Raw genomic sequence first — 17,945 nt, 5'->3', positions numbered from 1 at the left:
TTTCTAAAACAAAAACGAATTTAGTAGTATTTCAGTAGAAGTAATTTTTCATAAAACTGAATAAAATATTGGTAAAAAACAAAAAAGAGAATCTATGGTCGTGTGTCGTGTTGTAACATGAGATGTGCACCGTTGTCGCCTTAACTTGTATCGTGAGTGAATAATGGAGTTTATGGCGTTGTGATTATCTCTGTGCGGCGGGGAATATAGCTTGCCGGTACGAAAAGGGCACGTGGAGCGGATGCGTGAATCAGCTGATGACGAGAGTGGACAATTTGAAGGCGAACAGTGACGCCTCCTGCGAAAAGACGCGCCGGCTGACCAAAAGGTGTAAACCGGAGACCAACACTAAAAAATCTCCTAAAGGTATTTTTCTTGCCATTCTTCTTCGAATATAAGTATTCTAATAAAATATGATCCTGAAAAATGTATTAACTATAATCATCTAATATGATAATTGTCCATAAAGAAACAATGGAAAAAATAGGTAATTTTTTAAAAAATTAGTAATGTACAATTCTAAAATAACTAAATATCTATTCCGAAGACATATTTCTACAAATCTATTGAAATCTACATTGATTTTAGTAATCGTAATAGATATTTCACCCCATTTCTTATCTCCGTTGTTTAATGAATATCGATTATATCTGTAACGTTAAAATAAATGCAAAATATCGTTCAAAATAATTTGAGTATACACCAGACATACTATACTTTCGAACACAAGCAACAATGGCGCCAAGAAAAGATAATTTGTCATTGATATAATGCAACAGAGCGAAAAAGATGTTCCTTGAAATTTTATTAAAAGACGCAACAACGCTATTGTCTGAAGTTCAGAGTTCTGCAATGGTGCGTAGTTGTACTCTCAAGATCGACACTGGTGTCACGATTCATGATACCTCGCTTCGTCGAGCATGCTTGACGATGGCATTGACAGAGTTAAAGATAGCTTATTGAAGCTTTTTCATGCGGTCACGATCAGACAATAGCAGCAATAAATGTTCCGTCTAAACGTTTGAATAGGGAGAACATACGTTCAAGAACATTTTGTTCATCGTAATGATCCTTTTTCTCAATGAATTTTCTTTTATGAATGTATTCTTTTTACTAGATCGTAAAACATTCGTACGAATAATGTATCAGGTATATCTCATTGTTCTAAATCGTGACCCATAATAACTGAACTCATTCAGTTTTGTAAGTTACAAATTTATTATCGGCAATCGATAACGCAAAACAAATAAATCACACATGTACATATTTCACAAAAATATCATAACTCAAACTATTTTTTCAGCAAGAAGCTATTTGAAAGCTTACAAAAAGATATTTACTAAGTTTACAAATACGTAATATCGGCAAAAAGAATAGATTCTAGAAAACAATGGTCTTCGTAATTTTCCATTTTCAGCCCTTAATATCTATAAATATTTGGAAATTACGATTTATAATTTTAATGAAATTGTAATTGTTTTAGGAGAACGAGCAAGCAAGAAGTCGGGTAAGCAGTAAACAGAAAAAATCGTCGATCATACAAAATGGTGCGCGGCGATCTGTTTCGACAACAGGCAACGAAAACACAATCTTGTCTTTTCCATGTGAAACTCTAATTTTCAAACAGATACTATTTAGCCTGAGCGTATGAAATGAAATGGACGAAGAAACGGAAACGTTCTGTATTTTATAGTACTGGCAGTGATTGTAATTGAAAAAAAGAAATTTCTTAAATACGATCTGTAAATCTGACTTTCGAACGTTTTCGAACGTTGCTGTCGGTACAAGCTCGACCGTCGGTAATAATTATCGATCGTATATGTCGGCTGTTTTCAGAATTACTTCCATTGTATGTGGCCAAATGTTATTAATCACTATGCGAATATGCAGTAAACCGCATAGTTACATTCAATATTGTTCTTCTTAACAGTTCTGCCGACTCTGTAATTGCTGTGTACCAATTTACATGTGAATATTACGGATTTTATCCTCGATACAGTAGCATAATAAAGTCATTGACATTCCTTATTATTCCTTATTATAATAATATTCTTTTCTAATTCTTTTACTTGGTTAACATTTTTTAATTGTCGAGTCTTTAAATATAATAAGTAATTCAATGATTAGCCGTAAATATAAGCGATAAAATAGTTGATTGTTACTTCTTTTAAGAAAATCATCTTTCTTTTTTATATTTTTTATTACAATTATTAGACTATGCTACTATACCGATGATGAAACGTTCCAAGATATAGTAATCGTATAGCAATACGCTATGGTAAACCTCTAGTTTCAAGAATCAACACGAAACTACTGCCGTTGAGATTCTTCGCGAAATATATTCTTACTAGAATATACATCTCGTTACGAACCCATTCGATTTTTCAGCGTTATACGATTATCGATCATAGCGTGCTAGAAATCCCCAGTTAGAAGTAATTTATCTTTTTTTTAGTATGCGTCGAAAGATTAAAGGATCGAAGAATTGAAGGGACAAAATAATAAACTCCATGTTTTTAAAATGCCCATTAACTTTGTCTTCCTCTAAAGAATAAACGATCTCGCTATTGACGCAAATATTCGATTCATTGAATCCGCTAGAAGTCTTTTCCGCACACATTCTTACGCGTAATGTGTTTTAAGCTGACTCTCTGTTCGGTTTATTTTCTCATTGACAATATTTATACTTAAAACCAGGTACAATGTTCGTGGACAAAGATTATATCTTCTCAACTATCGCATAGATAATATACAGTGTTCGATGTTAACTATGTCTTATACATCCAAAGGTTTCCAAACTTCTCGGACGTTTTTATTTTTATTAGGACGTAATCGAGGTTCCAACGCAATTCGTAAATTTAATTATAATAACGATAAAAGAAAAGAAACTACTCTTTTGCAAGGAAAGGAATTATAATTAAAAATAAATAAATATCGCTCGTAATTGTTGAAATGAAATAATTTGGAAAGTGTTATTTAAAAACTGCCGCGTCCTTAAGTTTGGGAATCAGCGACTTACCTAATAAGCACGATTTAATAATTATTACCATTCTCCGATATGTACTAATGATTCTTCTCGACAAGACGTAAACCTTGCATAAAATGAAACGTCGATATATACAGTCGTTATATGTGTCTCGTATTATCTCTGAATGGAAAAACTTAATAATAACGAAAGCCAAATGAGCATGAAAATCAAATTAACATAATGCAAAGTCTCAGGCATTTCGTAGATCCGGGGGCTAATTAAATTAATTAGAACTCGTCTCTACGAGGTGTTCCATTGAAACTATAGAAATCAAACCTTTCCCCCTCCAGAATACAAGATTGTATTTGTTTTTAAGTCTAGATGTATACAAAACAAGAGAAAAATTTGACAAAGTCAAGTCAGCTGATTCAGGTAATGATGCTGGATATATACGACGTATCTGTATAAAAAGAAAAATAAAAAGAACAACTCAGCGAACACGCGCACTATACGGATCGATCGTATTGATCGGTATCAATGATCGTAGATTAGACTACATATGTACATCATATCATCATTATGCATAAAAAAAAAAAAGAAAAGATAAAAAAACGAATCTATCGATAGAGTAAGATAGCATTACGTTCTATGGTTTCTTCTAATTAACTACCATTAAACGTCTACTAAAACGTAATTAAATAATAACATGCTTGACCTCTATTTGTGTGGAACTCGATGGGAGTTCTTAGTGTTTTAAACGCATTGTAACATAGCATAATAACGATAGAAGGTACGCTAACGATTAGAGATTAAAATTGTTCTTAAAACGCGAGTGAAGTATCATGGCGAGAGGAAGCGTTAATTGCTTTTTCAAATTTCGATCCATCATTGTACTTGCAACATAATCAAAAGTCTTTCCAATTTTATGTTATTGAATTTTTTTATTGTGTCATTCGAAGTTTTTTAAATCATTCATAGTATTCGCGTTAATAGATTAAACATGTTTAGCGAATTTGAAACCAAATAATAAAACCGGAGAAGAAATTCTGTTCTCGGTATCTTTCTATATAGCAGTCGCGGACGAGTTTAAATCAGATCAAAACAAAGCGAGAAATATTAGTCGATTAAGGAGGGCATGTTCGAAAGAAAGATGTCTTCGATAGGAAGTTCAGGTTTTAGTTGCCTAGGCCCTAGGCAATCGAATCAAATTCATATTTCTTAAATCAAATATCTCGTAGCTCGTGGGAAATCGTCGTCAGTAATTTATTTACAAGCTGACGTTATAACTGAACGCAAAAATTGTATAATGTATCTACTTACTTATTAAATAATTGTGTAACCGTTACACATGTAATAAAAATCCAATGTTGTCAATAAAAACTAAATATTATATACAAAACTGTTGATGAATCTATTGATTTTCAATCAAAGCAAATTGATTTGAATTTTTAATAAGTGAAACATATAATGAGTGCATGTTTTATGTAAAGACAAGCATTTTTTATTTATATGAAAACCATATAAAAAATACAAAAGTTCAAAGATAATGATACAATTGCCATTGCATAAAAAACGTTAAAAAATTGGACGGATACACATCTTAATTTCTTCGATATAATTATATAATCTTCTTTCGCAAATACTATATTTCTTTTCTTTCATGTTGTGTCATGAAATATATTTAAATTCAACACAGGATTTAAAAATTATTGCTTACTTTGTTATATGTGTCATTCTTTAAATGAATGTTTATACGTTTAGAAGTTATCTTGGTAAAGAAGAAAATATTTTACGAATTTTCATGACACAAATCGTCATTAAAGAGAAAGAATTTGAATGGACGGAGATTCGTTAAAATTCCTTACTCTACGTATAAAAAGGTAACGTATAAAAGACACATGGAATTACATTTATAAGGCACATAACTACATTATCTTAAGGTAGAAAACTGATGTTGCCTGCATGTGTTGTCAAAGCAATTTTTTTAAGGTATGCTTGTAAAGAATTTTCAGATCTGAAGTGTTACTCTGAAATATATAGTAAACACATACTTATATGTTAAAATAGATTCTAATTTAATCTAAATTCTTTTCTAATACGAAATAAATCCGTAACATGATGTGAAAACATATGGTGATATCTATCTAATTTTACGCCATAGAAACTGAAAGTTTTCGAGAATACGCCTTTTCTTCCCATTCTCGATCAGACGGCAACGGTGCATGCCGTAGCTTACAAATACGCGAACCGTATCTTAATAAAATTATTATTACACAGACAACCAAAAGGGTTAAACAAGTGGATGCTGGCCAAAAAATATGCAGTCCCATATTTTCTACTTAGATGATTTTTTAAAAGTATAGTTTTACCTTGTGTACCTTGCGTTTTACCTTTGTACACTTGCTACTTTCCAATTTTGGCTATTACAGTAGATCAGTTTATATGATTGTAAAACAATTGTGATGTTCTTAATTTAATACTAATACTCTTGAGAGCTTGTAAACTTTTGTATACACATAATATCAAGACTAATGCCTAATTAAATTTCACTCTCACGTTTTTGCATCTCCATATATTCTTGTGTTTGTGGTGCGGTTCCATATGGTTTTGGATTGTGATATTGTAAAACTTCTTGTTTATCTTGTGTCACGAGACGTCCTGGTTCTATCTCACTTAAGTCCAAAGGTGGTGTTTTATGAGGTAATACAGTCCACAATGGTTGAATCCACCTATTTCCTAATTACATAGAAAGAAGGAGAAAATTATAAGATCATTTGTAAATGAAAGATGAATAAAATATCTTATAAAAGTTACCTGTATGAGGACTTTGCCAATAATTTCTATGACGGGAGCACCAACAAAATCCAATGTTCAAAATGCATAAGAATGCAAATATGAAGGAACAGATAGTGACAGTGATATAAAATGGAGTAAAATCACCATACTCGTGCTTCACAAAGTATGGATTCTTCAGATAATCCTCTCGCTCGTCTAAAATGGACATTTTATAAATTTTAGACTGAGATTCTTCTGAAAAAACAAAGATAATTTTCCCTTCAATGCTTAAACTTACACCAAAATTTTTAAAATCAATAATTAAAAAGTTGATTGAAAAGAATAAACAAATATTCTTAATCGTATAATAACATCACTCAACATTTAAAAAAGATATAATAAATAGTCAATTAACAAGATAAATACATGTCTTCCAAGAGATTTAAAAAATGTATATTTCAAAAACTGAACAATGTCTTACATATTTATAATACAAAAACTCCATTTTTTTGAAGATGCAATCTCGCGTCATTCACTTAAAGTAATGAAGGCGTGGCGTAAGGTCAACATTACGAAATTAGAGTTACTTTAAAGTGTGTGTGTATATTGTTTACCATTGCCATTATTGATTATATTGTATTTGAAATAATAACTATACCAAAAATTATAGTAATATTGATTTATCCTCAAAAAAATATGTAACCAGTTCGTAAAAAAAGAAATTAGGAAACCTCAATTTGAATAAATGAGAATAACATCAATATTACATAATACGCACCTTCAAATAGTTCTTTCGTTCTTCGTTCTTCTACCGATCATTAATTAAATCTTTTATTAATTAATAATATATATAAAGTAGTTTTACTAACATTAATGCAACGACGTAGTTATCACAATTACTCACATCACTCAGTGCATTAGAATCTGTTACACTAAGTTGTATTTGGGCGGGGCGTTGTATATGGTAGGGGAAATGAGTGCTTTATGCAATGTTCACATGTAGCGATAGAATGAAATAGTCGTGTTACGCTATCGCAAGAACTTGTTTTGTAAATTTAGTTTTAGCTAGCTAAAGTTACTCTGTGTATATAAATTAAGAATAAAATTCTAAATCGATTGATTTTATGCCTATATGAATAGAAAAATCAGCATTGTCTAAAATGAGAGAAAGTTAGAAGTCGGCAGACAGGAAACACTTCATTAAATAACGTTCAGTTGAGAGCTGTCTCGAATTAGCAATTATGGGACAGGTCACGTATAGTGCTTGAAAGAGTCTGCTTTATTGTCTTTCCCAAGTTATGTACATATTTCTTTCGCAGCCATTTCCCTTCACATGTGTGTACCCCTCGCTTTCTGGTTGGACCATCGAAGTGTTTTCCATCTCCATCGACTCAGTAGTGGATGGACCCGAAACATGAGGTTTCGATGAACGGGGAGAAACCCCACCCAATATTGAATCAGGATGAGCAGGGAAGGGGATCTGCAGCAAAGAAACGAGGGCAGAAACAGAAATCGCGACTTCGCAAACAAGAACTGGTTTTTCGAATTAGATCAATTTTATTCATTCTCGAAAATTAGTCTTCTTGCATTCTTGACGAACTAATTTTTGACGCGAAGTGTAAGGTTTTTGAGTAAATCATAAATCTAAAGTATAAAAGTCTTCTCAATTTCGCACATTCCGGTGAGTAGAGTGGTTCAGCGCTTCACGAGCACCAATGAGCGACGCACTTTTCCCTAGAACCGAGAACGTAACGTAAAGCCGCATTCTTAATCTGTAAATGCTTCAACAATTTTGGTTAAATGAAGGATTGGTTGAAAAGGATAAACTTCATTTTGTTATAATAAAAGTTTATTTAAATTAAAGTTAAACCATTTATTTCATGTTATTTGTTTATATTAATTCATTATTATATTTCATCTTTTGTAGCCACGATACACATATTTTCTAGTGATACATCGGTAGTGGTATAATAAATTAGATTAGTTTGAAATCCAACTTTTTTTAAATACTCCAAGCGACCCCAATTCAATATTGAATTTACTTTTCGGCCGATTTGTTCTTTTTCACTCGAGGTTAAAGTTTTTATGTTTGTTCTTAAAAATATTAAATAATATATTTTTTTTATCTTTCATGGTTAATTATAAAAAATGATATTTGGAATTTTAACATGAATATCTTACCTTGTCTCTCCCGAATCATTTTGAGTTTCTAGAGTATTAATTGCCTTGTTTAGATCAGAGCCACAAGTTGCCCAGCTAGCAATGCTACATAAAATTGTAAATTCATTTGCTGTAAATCCAGACTGTTCTAAATATTCTTTCCCAACATATGATGCATATTTACATCTGTGATGGCAACAAAATGCAATGATTATACCAGTAACATTGCATTTAGGTTCATTTTGCATTGCTTGAACTAAGCAATTTAGAGTTAAATCTATGAAATAATTTTTTTTTTAGTAATTTTAATATAAATATTATGAATATAATATTAGAAATATATAAAAAAATATATATACCTGTAGCTGCTCCACACAAATGTTTTGCAATACCAACTTTACGTTCAAATTTTTTAATTTCTGTTATATCATTCAGTTTCAAGTCAGCAATGTCAGCACGTATTCTTTCTATTAAGAGAGAAGATTGTTCATTTTTCAATTTATTATCACTCTTATGTCTGTGACTTGAACGGTCTACTAATAAAATACAACAGTCTTTTTTATGCTTTACTATTTGGCCCAACCAATAAGTTAGTTTACCCTTTCCTGCTCCAAATTCAATAAAGCATGTATTGTCTTTTATAAGATTTACACGTTCCAAGTGTGATAATAACGATGAATTTTGTAAGAGATGTTTCTTAATAGTTTTTCCACAAGAATTATTATTTATTTTATCTTTAAGTATTGGATGTTCCAATACTATTTTATGAAATTGGGGTAACTTTGCTATAAAAGGATTAAAGAATTATACACTTCCTAATTTCAAGTTTTGAATTTACATATGTATGTATTACTAACCGTGAACAGCTTTTACTTTGTCTATAACTGTATTTACTATAAGATCGTTTAATTCAGAGAGTGGTATGTGTCGTGGTGCTTCGTAAGTCTCATTAGCATTAATTCCTTTTACGATAAATGATGGTTGTGCATCAATCAAGCGTTTTGCATTGCATACTTTCAAATGTTTAGTTAGCTTAGACTCATAACATGTACTGGAAATGATCTATAAATTTTATATACATAACGAAATATGAAATATTTAATATAACAGAGACGTAAACTCACTGTGTTGGATCAAGTGGACATTTTATTCGTTTATTTTCAGATCCTTCTTTATCAGAATGATTAAATTCTAATGAAACTGGCTGATGTTCGCCGCAATACTTCTTTCCTTCCTTCACTATCATACGACAATAACGTCTTTTTCTCTTCACAAAATACATGCAATGACTTTCTTCAGTCATTTCACTTAATCGCTAGATTCTTTGTTCTATAAATTGTTTTTCTTCGATCAGTATATATTTGAAAGAAGCTACAATTCATACGTATACATAACGTGACATAACCTAACAGTAAATTAAACATGCTATGTAGGTATGTGGGATTAAACTTACTTAATTGAATACATAAATATGTATTACTACATCTAATAATTTTATGATTGAAAAATTTTATTTATTATAAGAAGTTGATCATAAAATTGAGGCTACTTTAAATTTGCGTGAAATATAACTCAACTGAAGAGTATGTATATAATAGGCAATTGCAGCAAACTTCTATAGCAGTCGCTTTCAAGCATTCGAAGAAACAGAGGGTGTTCATTTTTAAAAACATTATATATTTTTTAAGGTTATTTATTTAAACAATTGCATTTGTCTCACAAAATTTCTATTTTGATGTTACATTACATATTCATTAGTCAACTATGGTTTGCCATATTGCACTGATAAATTGTTTTTATATTTAATGTATAAGTTTCTGTATTCATTAAAAATTTTAACATTAGATTTTATCAACAGTTAAAAGAGTAGATAATTACTTATAGCTAATTTATAGTTTACTTTGTAGATGAAACAGGAATTCATAAAACCAATTGTCGTTAATACAGTTTTCTATTAAATCGAATATACATGCTTCATATTTTATCATTTCTACAATTTCAGAAACACTTCCCTCTGTATTTAAATCTAATATACTTAAAATGGAGCCCTTATCCAATGCAAATATCTTTGTGTGGTATATCTATGCTTACACTTCGCATATCTATTTTATTGGAGTATAAATATGTATATACATACATATACATATTGCTTTTATGGCAATTATCCAACACGACCAATATTTGCTATCGGAACTTCATCGAATTTCCTATTCGCTGTATTCTCTTGATAGCAGTTAGTAGTGAAGAATATAAATGGAATACAGACGATTTAACTCGGTGACTATTTTGTAAGCATCTAGCTATGCATATGTAGATTTAATATCTTTAAGTATAAGCGTGCGTTGTGTGCTTCTGTTCTTCTAGTACACCTACCAGACGAAACATTTTCGACAGCCAATCGCGTGTAAAATTACTCTTTATACAGCGTTCTCCCGAATTAAGGTGCGTGGCATTCAGAGTTCAGCTGGAGTGTTATTCGCAATAAGTTCTTGTTCTTTTATGCAGTTAACTACGTTTATACTAAAATTGTGTACATGTATGTATGTGTGTGTAATACAAGTGATAGTGAAGAACATTATCTTAAGAATCTGTTATGTATTCCGTGCCTTTTAGATCATAACCTCTATTTATATATTCCAACGAAATATTTAAAACAACAAACGATCGATATTCAGTGAACTATGATGAGAATCAATCTTTTCTTCTAACGATGCTTTGGATTTTTATTTAATTTAAAAAAAAGTATATGATGACAAAATTAAAAATTGAATAGTATTTGAAGTAATATTTTGATTAATTTGTCTACGATCTACCGGTCAACACACGCAGATAAGATTAAGAGTTTTAGAAACTATTGTGAAGTGATTCAGTCTCTCGTTATAGTTTCGTGCACTACGACCTTACACTAGTTTGTCTTTGTCACCGCATGTACGGTAGCTACCTGTTGTGAGCTTGTGACCGTTAAAAAAAATGTCCAGTACAGATTCCCGCAGTCAGCATGCGTACATTTATATTTTAAGACCATTTTGGAACCGGTGGAAATGGTACGCGATGATCGCATTATTAGGCATCGGTTCGATTATTTTAATTCGGCAATTCATATTCGCGTCCTATTTTCCTTTGCATCAGGTAGGGCATAATCTGTATTCGGAGGAGTTAAATCAAGATGGTACGTATTTATTATTCAATGTGTATCTACTTGGATATTGTCATGGTAAAAAAATAAAATTTAAGTGGTAAATGAATTTGATAAAATCGACTAGATTAATATTGAAATAAGAAATGAATAATAACAAACATGAAATCAATATATAAAGAACACTATAATGAGCGAGGAATATTTTTATTGATATGAAAGAAATGTTTTTTAAAAACTAATAAAATAATAGATTGATTTACCGGTGGAAAATATTGAAAATTCATGACGAAACATGTGACAATATTCTTGTTGACGTGCAACTTCTAAACAAGTATATTATTAATAATAATTTGTTTCTACTGCTGTTGCAGTCCTTAATAGGTGGTATAACTTTACCAATGGTGAGTTCAGAAAATTAATTATTTATCTTATATTTTTAAAAGATTTAATAATGTAACAATAATTATAAAACGTTATACAACATTGTTTAATTTGTTCTTTTGTTCCTAAATCTTTTCACGTATTTAGATTAATTTCGTAATGGTTTCGTATTAAGAATAAGTATATCTTTTACAGACACACATTGTTTATATTTACACAGGGATATAGAATTTCCGTAACATAATAACAATATTGTTTAAAGTTACAAATATTAATCTTAATCCTTCGAATTACATTTGTATTCAATCTGCATTTATTAATTTATGATTTACATCATCTACAATCAAAACAATTGATAACGTCTCTTTATCGATCATTTATTGCTATCTTTATTGCCATGATCGTGTTATACTACAGGTGTATAAACAGAGTAAAAAAATAATTGATCGAAATCTCAAATGAATGCACTTACGCATAACTATTAATTACTCTTATTAACCTCTTAAACTTGAAATATTTTCCTATATATATTGAAATAGCCATATTGACATAACGAGATATGTCTCATATCCTGTTAGGAAGTTAAGAGATATCTGTTTCGCGGACGTTTGTAAACGTAATTAGTTATGGAATGGTCGAATTAAAATAAATATAGATTGAGGTTAGCAAATGTTACAAATTTTTATTGTCCTTCTTTATAAATACATATTCGACAGGAATGCTTGATCGGTAATGTCGACTACTGTTACTATTATTTTCCAAATTTTTAGTTTGAAGTGATATTTTAGATTACATATCCTTTTTATTGTATCGTTAATTGTAATTTTATGAAATTCTTTAAAAATAGATAAAAAAAGTGAAATTCCAGAGAAACTAGCTCATCTTCGATTTCGATGATTTTAAAATATGATACAGAAATCAACATTTTGAACATTTATTTTCTTATATATATCATTAGGTGGTAATGGCAAAATCCGCAATCACTTAGTTGCCAACACAATACATACATATAGCCGGCGGTCTCGCTTAGTTTGCGAGATATTCGCACAGAACTCTCGGTATTACTACAGTGATTTCTACCTATAGTTGTGCATCCGTAACAGTGTATGTATTAGTTTGGTTGCTGGCCGCCATTTTCCTCATTTTTTGTCTGTAAAGCTGGGTCGGGCGAGTTTAGGACCCTATGCACAACTGCAAATGCGAACTCGTAAGTAATGTCCGTTATAACTTATAACTTAATTAAAAGTGAATATCATCAGTGCATTGAGTTTGGATTAGATTTTTCAATTCGGCCGCCACAAAGCGGCCAGCAACTCTTACGTAAAGTAATAATTATTCCGTTTCGTAAAATAATATCAATTATTCATTGGTATATAATTTTCATAATTAATCTGTTATTATCGTACCCAAGTATTGCCGGCTATCTTGCAGCTGCCGGTTTGAAAACTCTAACTCAAACTCAAACCCAATACATTGATCATATTCGTGTAATTTATAACAGGCATTTTTTACAGCCTTGTGTATGCAGTTGTGCACGATGCTTTAAGCTAGTCCACCGTCATTTATAAACAGAAGATTAGGTGGCCGGCAACCAAATCGTACACATACGCTGCTACAAAGGCACAACTAGAACTAGGTAGAATTAATTGCAGTAATACCGTTAGTTTTTCTGCAAATATCTCAAAAATGAAGAAAGATCGCCGCTAATATGTGTAGGAAAAGTTATTCACAATATCGATTTTTAAGACATATCCAAAAATCATCGAAATTGGAGATAAGATAGCCTTTCTGCAGTTTCACCAATAATAATTTCTATGGTCTGATGCATATGCATATTCTTTTCCAATGATGTCTCAGCTATTTCAGTCACGTTTACATTAATTTGTTCAGCCTATGTTTATGTCATGCTATTTAGTTATCAAATCACGGTATTAATATCGCATGTTAAGGATACTACATCAAGGACATTGCAAGTAACGGGATATTAAATATGCATAACACTCGTACTCTTACTTATATGACAAATTGATACATATTTATCGAATGTTTTCTCTAAAGTTCAATTACAAATTAAAATCTGCACATAATTCTGATTAATCTGATTATATATATTGTTTTAAGTTGTTAAATGGTACAATGGCAAAATACAGTCACCATCGGATCCGGCACATTGGCAGCGGTACATGACCGATATTCGTCGACATTGGATATTTCGGGAATACAATCCGGATCAATCATACAACCTTGAAAATCCAGAAATCGAAGATCAATCGATGGGCCAAGCCGAACATATTCGAAAAATTTTCAAAGATAAGGTAATATTAAAATATTGTGTAATTATAATACTTTTAATATGGAATTAGTAAAAAGAATCACTGTCAATGGTCTCAATTCAAATATTTTTTAAATACATACTTCTAATATACAATTTTTACTATCAAATATTTTTAATATAAAATTGGTAAAAAAGAAATTACCGTCGATAGCCTTAATTAAAGAATTTTCAGATACTTTCAATATAAAATTTCTGCTATCAAATATTTTTCCTTTAACGAAGAGAAAGAAATATTGTCAATGATTTCAAAATTCAAATATCTCTATTTTTATTATTCAAATTTCTGTTATCAAGTATTCTTAAATTGAAATTGATAAAAAAAAAAAAAAAATACTCTCAGTGAAATCTCAATTCAATTTAAGAGAAATGTATTTTAGTTCTTGATGTTTGAATAAGTGGTAACTGACAACGCAAACATTTGGTAATTTGTTTACAGAAAAATGGCTTCTTCGTAGAATGTGGCGCTTACGACGGGGAGACTCGGAGTAACACATTGGTATTGGAACGATACCTCGATTGGAATGGTCTTCTGGTAGAGGCGGATCCTTTGAACTTCAGTAAAATGTTGAGAAAAAACAGAAAGGCTTATCTAACACCTACGTGCCTTGCCACTGAGCCATTTCCCTCCGTGGTACGAAAGTTCGTAATTTGTTGCAGATAGTTATATAATAAGTTACCGTATAATATTTTGTAATATTTCATATTTTTTATACATATATGCATATATATTTTCCGTTGTGCAATTTTCAGAATTCCTTCTTGATGGCCAATAATGTTGGACGTCTTCACGAGCCAAATGCTTCTGATAGCCATTTACCTAATTCTCCTGATGTTGCCCACAGTGGAGTCCACATCTCAGTTCAATGTTTTCCATTTATAGATTTAATGGCTGCTCTTAATGTGACTACAGTAAATTATTTTAGTCTTGACATTGAGGGGCATGAGCTTCAAGTATTAAAAACGATTCCTTTCGACATGATAAATATCGAGGTGAATTTAACTTAAGTTAAAATTAAGGAAAAAATTATAATTTTAAGTTTTGTTACTATTTTTATTATTTTTTAATTATCTTTGCATAAATTTTGAATTACGAAATTTTCAGACACTTTCTGTGGAATTCTCTCATGTTGAAGAAGGCAAAAAGGAGTTGATCGGTTTTATGGAGTCAAAGGGTTATTATGTGTATTCAATGGTTATTAGATCAGATAATTTAGCACACGATATAATATTCGTGAAATACGACGAAAAGTTTAATTCACTAATAGAATAATCTCGCCTTAGCTACGTTAGCGTTTTTCTTTTAATATCATATTTAAGTAACTTATTTAATGTCATTAAGTTAACATCATTAAGTTATACATTATCACATTACAGCACATAGCATAAAACGTATTTCATTGTAAAATGTATTTTTCCATTATTAAATGCAAAGTGTTAATATAAAAAACTAGTTGATCCAATATTATGAATATTGTTCGAATTTTATTTTACAAAATATTTACAGAAACATATATTTTGGATAATAAAAATAAAGTGTCTCTTTGTAAATAGTTCGTATAAATAAAAATCAATAATAATCTATAAACTATTGAAAACGAACGCTTTGCAGTCAATTAGGAACGAAATCTATACATATAGCATATAAATCGCATTAAGAAGTTTGTTTTACCTGCTTCAGCTTATGCGTCCTAGATACTTAAATATTTTTTGCGGTAATCGATTCCTATTGTAAAAATAAAAGTGAATATTATACAATTTTTAAAGACTACTGGAATGATTTAATGTACAATTAAATCAACCTGCCATTTATTGCTACGTCATGAGCAATAAAGTTTTAATAGTTAGCGCGATGGCAAAAATGTCGATGTATATGTTCCGCAGAGACTGTAATTAAATAAATAATTATTTAAAGCTTGCAGACTAGTTTCGTCACCACCTCAATACTTTTACTTCATGGAAAATTATATTTATACAGTTTAAAAATATCTCTAATTGTTGTAATATCTGTCATGATTATAAATATAAATCGAATATGTATGTAGTTAGATAAGCGCATAGGAACTTAAAATTTCCGTAGAAACTTAATTTGTCATTTTGTACATTCATAAAGATGAAAATTCAACAAAGAAATTCGAACAAACAATTTTGGCAAATCACACGAATCTTGGTAAATATGAAAGAAAAGCTACTTTTTAAGATCCCTTTTGGTTCTTAAAAATTAATCAATTTTATCTATCGTATAGCTTATCTTTAGTTTTCCTTCAATTCGAAGACACAACTGTTTCATCTTTGTTCTAATACTTACTCGGTACACGGTTATATAATTAGTGATCACAGATTCCAAAATTCTATGCAACGATAATTCGATCCTAATATATCGTTCATAATCTTATGCGGATTAATGTTCTTTTTTGGTAATGAATAACATAAGCATTTTTAGGTCTCTTTCTCACGCTATTGAAGGTACAAATAATTGAAATACATTATTAGACAGTCGGTACTTAAAATTAAATAAATGATTCCAGCATTTTTTAATTTCTTTTAAATTAGTTTTTAATAAATAATGTTTCTATAAAATACAGAATTTTTCCGAAATCGTTGATTGAAAAGTCGAATAATTTTACTCTTTCAACTTAGACGTAACAGAAAATTCAGAGAATGTGTACAAAATGTTAAATGTAGAAATCAGAACCATAATGAAGTTTGTTTTCTTCAGTCATCTCAGTCCGGTGGTCCGGTTTCACCCGGTAATGTCAATTGGTTATGGGCTGGATGATATAGAATGCGGGATGTAAGATGTAGGACGTAAAAGATGGAATAATCTTGGGGACCATGGAAAAAAGGATAGTATAGGATTTGCCGAATAAAAATCTGTCTGAGGCACCAAGAGGGACATTTTCAACAATTTGTAAAGAATTAAAATAAATGTCATTGAAACTACGATTTCGAAAAAAATCTATATATATGTACAATATACAATCCACATACGAATACGAACGACGTTAAATAGTATAATCAGTGGAATTGATATAGCCAAGTCGTCAGTGTGAAAATGATAAATAGTACATTTAAATTAAAGAGAGGAGGTATGGAAAATGAAGACGAGTGTGATATGCGGTGCGATTAGCAGCATGCGATCAACTAGCAAGGAAGTCATCCTATATATAGCCCTAAACACAACACTATTAGTAGATGCTAACACTTAAGGCTTTAATTTACAACTTCATTGCCATATCTCTTCCACCGACTATGCTACGATATCATGGAATGGTTCGAAAGATCACAGTCTTAGAAATTATCCTCGTCATATTCCCACTTTATCCTTTCAAACATAACTCTCTTGTTTCTTCCTAACGATACTTCCACTAACAACCGTCGTCTGAAGTGGCACTTTAATCTGTTTCTCCGCGGTCGTGTTGTTGCAGGGTGCCTTAACGCTGTTGCTCTTATTACTGCTGTGTCTCCTCCAGAAATCAGACTGATTGCTACTACAATTGGTCGAGCCAGTAGTATAAGTACCAGTTTTGTCCGACGTTTTTTTCTTTTTCTCCCTATTAGGGCCCAAACCACAAACCCTGAGAAAACCTTCCCTGAATTTCGTGGACATCAGATTGTAGAGGATAGGATTAATGGCAGAGTTCAGATAGAACATCACTCGACAGAAATAGAGCAGGGTGAAGTAGCGCTCGATACCAAAGTCGAGGATTACTTTAATTGGAACGACCAAGATCCAAAGTGTCAATGCCCTAAATGGTAACAAGCATAGGAAGAAACAAAACACCACTGTCCCTAGCATCAGCATCACCTGCTTGCGATATTTGAGCAAGTTATTGGACGAGCCACGGCTAATCGTCGAGTTCGTCATCAAATGTCTTGCAATCACCGTGTACAGAACCACAAGGATCAGCAGCGGTATCACGAAGAACACGATTATCGTGAACAGAACGAAACTGATCGGCCAGAATGAATTTGCAACTGTGCTGCAGGTCGGAATGTACGTACCGTTCGAGTTTTCTTCCTCTTCGTATTTGACCATCAGTAGAATGGGGCTGTGAACAGACGTTTTATCTAAATGATTGGTGATTTATGTTATTTTCGTTTCGTATATGGTATACTTTTTAAATATTTGTTATTTTTCTTTTATATCTCTTGCAGAAAAATATTATTAGCTGGTCAATATAATAGAA

General features: G+C 31.2%; 6 protein-coding genes across 17 annotated transcripts in view; 2 read left to right on the top strand and 4 right to left on the bottom strand.

Moving 5' to 3' along the window:
- The window catches only part of LOC126914949 (uncharacterized), a 42,398-nt gene extending 38,031 nt beyond the window's left edge, over positions 1–4,367 (top strand). For both annotated transcript variants that reach the window (XM_050719265.1, XM_050719255.1), the window contains 2 exons: positions 211–366; positions 1,484–4,367. In XM_050719265.1, the coding sequence (XP_050575222.1) occupies positions 211–366; positions 1,484–1,518 (191 nt within the window). In that variant the 3' untranslated portion in view covers positions 1,519–4,367. The remainder of the gene's footprint in view (positions 1–210; positions 367–1,483) is intronic.
- On the bottom strand, positions 2,398–5,302 carry LOC126914991 (uncharacterized). The gene has a single exon (XM_050719324.1). It carries the CDS (start codon positions 5,296–5,298, stop codon positions 5,119–5,121), a length of 180 nt encoding a protein of 59 aa, XP_050575281.1. The 5' UTR covers positions 5,299–5,302; the 3' UTR covers positions 2,398–5,118.
- Positions 5,303–5,405: 103 nt separating this feature from the next.
- Positions 5,406–6,693, bottom strand: LOC126914966 (uncharacterized). Its single transcript, XM_050719287.1, has 3 exons — positions 6,522–6,693; positions 5,783–5,998; positions 5,406–5,704 (listed from the first exon to the last, which is right to left on the bottom strand). The coding sequence occupies exons 2-3, from the start codon at positions 5,970–5,972 to the stop codon at positions 5,508–5,510; spliced, it is 387 nt and encodes a 128-aa protein (XP_050575244.1). The 5' UTR covers positions 5,973–5,998; positions 6,522–6,693; the 3' UTR covers positions 5,406–5,507.
- A 531-nt stretch (positions 6,694–7,224) lies between these two features.
- Positions 7,225–15,669, top strand: LOC126914686 (uncharacterized). Of its 4 annotated transcripts, none has more exons than XM_050718996.1 (7): positions 7,225–7,424; positions 10,517–11,072; positions 11,414–11,443; positions 13,545–13,738; positions 14,195–14,389; positions 14,509–14,748; positions 14,861–15,669. In XM_050718996.1, the coding sequence occupies exons 2-7, from the start codon at positions 10,874–10,876 to the stop codon at positions 15,026–15,028; spliced, it is 1,026 nt and encodes a 341-aa protein (XP_050574953.1). In that variant the 5' UTR covers positions 7,225–7,424; positions 10,517–10,873; the 3' UTR covers positions 15,029–15,669. The 4 variants fall into 4 exon arrangements, with proteins under 4 accessions (XP_050574953.1, XP_050574942.1, XP_050574933.1 ...); XM_050718985.1 differs by lacking the exon at positions 7,225–7,424 and adding an exon at positions 9,822–10,191 and having other exon boundaries at positions 10,268–11,072; XM_050718976.1 differs by lacking the exon at positions 7,225–7,424 and having other exon boundaries at positions 9,822–11,072.
- Positions 7,354–9,677, bottom strand: LOC126914630 (tRNA:m(4)X modification enzyme TRM13 homolog). 4 transcript variants are annotated; one of them, XM_050718802.1, is made up of 6 exons: positions 9,357–9,677; positions 9,028–9,274; positions 8,761–8,954; positions 8,263–8,688; positions 7,925–8,180; positions 7,575–7,837 (listed from the first exon to the last, which is right to left on the bottom strand). In XM_050718802.1, the coding sequence occupies exons 2-6, from the start codon at positions 9,204–9,206 to the stop codon at positions 7,651–7,653; spliced, it is 1,242 nt and encodes a 413-aa protein (XP_050574759.1). In that variant the 5' UTR covers positions 9,207–9,274; positions 9,357–9,677; the 3' UTR covers positions 7,575–7,650. The 4 variants fall into 4 exon arrangements, with proteins under 4 accessions (XP_050574773.1, XP_050574759.1, XP_050574769.1 ...); XM_050718812.1 differs by having other exon boundaries at positions 9,028–9,232; XM_050718816.1 differs by lacking the exons at positions 7,575–7,837; positions 9,357–9,677 and adding an exon at positions 7,354–7,477 and having other exon boundaries at positions 9,028–9,329.
- The window catches only part of LOC126914603 (growth hormone secretagogue receptor type 1), an 86,408-nt gene continuing 83,678 nt past the window's right edge, over positions 15,216–17,945 (bottom strand). For all 5 annotated transcript variants that reach the window (XM_050718765.1, XM_050718778.1, XM_050718755.1 and 2 more), the window contains exon 7: positions 15,216–17,807. In XM_050718765.1, the coding sequence (XP_050574722.1) occupies positions 17,084–17,807 (724 nt within the window). In that variant the 3' untranslated portion in view covers positions 15,216–17,083. The remainder of the gene's footprint in view (positions 17,808–17,945) is intronic.

Source organism: Bombus affinis, chromosome 1 (assembly GCF_024516045.1).
Source record: "Bombus affinis isolate iyBomAffi1 chromosome 1, iyBomAffi1.2, whole genome shotgun sequence".
Lineage (NCBI taxonomy): Eukaryota > Metazoa > Arthropoda > Insecta > Hymenoptera > Apidae > Bombus > Bombus affinis.
This window is presented reverse-complemented; position numbering and strand designations above follow the sequence as displayed.

Excerpts from the sequence above, each read along its gene's own strand:
- LOC126914991 (XM_050719324.1), bottom strand. The coding sequence starts at position 5,298 with ATGGGACTGCATATTTTTTGGCCAGCATCCACTTGTTTAACCCTTTTG.
- LOC126914966 (XM_050719287.1), bottom strand. The coding sequence starts at position 5,972 with ATGTCCATTTTAGACGAGCGAGAGGATTATCTGAAGAATCCATACTTT. Across the intron at positions 5,705-5,782 it reads TTGGCAAAGTCCTCATACAG|GAAATAGGTGGATTCAACCA; the intron begins GTAACTTTTATA and ends CTATGTAATTAG.
- LOC126914630 (XM_050718802.1), bottom strand. The coding sequence starts at position 9,206 with ATGACTGAAGAAAGTCATTGCATGTATTTTGTGAAGAGAAAAAGACGT. Across the intron at positions 8,955-9,027 it reads TGTCCACTTGATCCAACACA|TACATGTTATGAGTCTAAGC; the intron begins GTGAGTTTACGT and ends GATCATTTCCAG. Across the intron at positions 7,838-7,924 it reads AATGATTCGGGAGAGACAAG|AACAAACATAAAAACTTTAA; the intron begins GTAAGATATTCA and ends AATATTTTTAAG.
- LOC126914686 (XM_050718996.1), top strand. The coding sequence starts at position 10,874 with ATGTCCAGTACAGATTCCCGCAGTCAGCATGCGTACATTTATATTTTA. Across the intron at positions 11,073-11,413 it reads GGAGGAGTTAAATCAAGATG|TCCTTAATAGGTGGTATAAC; the intron begins GTACGTATTTAT and ends CTGCTGTTGCAG. Across the intron at positions 13,739-14,194 it reads GAAAAATTTTCAAAGATAAG|AAAAATGGCTTCTTCGTAGA; the intron begins GTAATATTAAAA and ends ATTTGTTTACAG.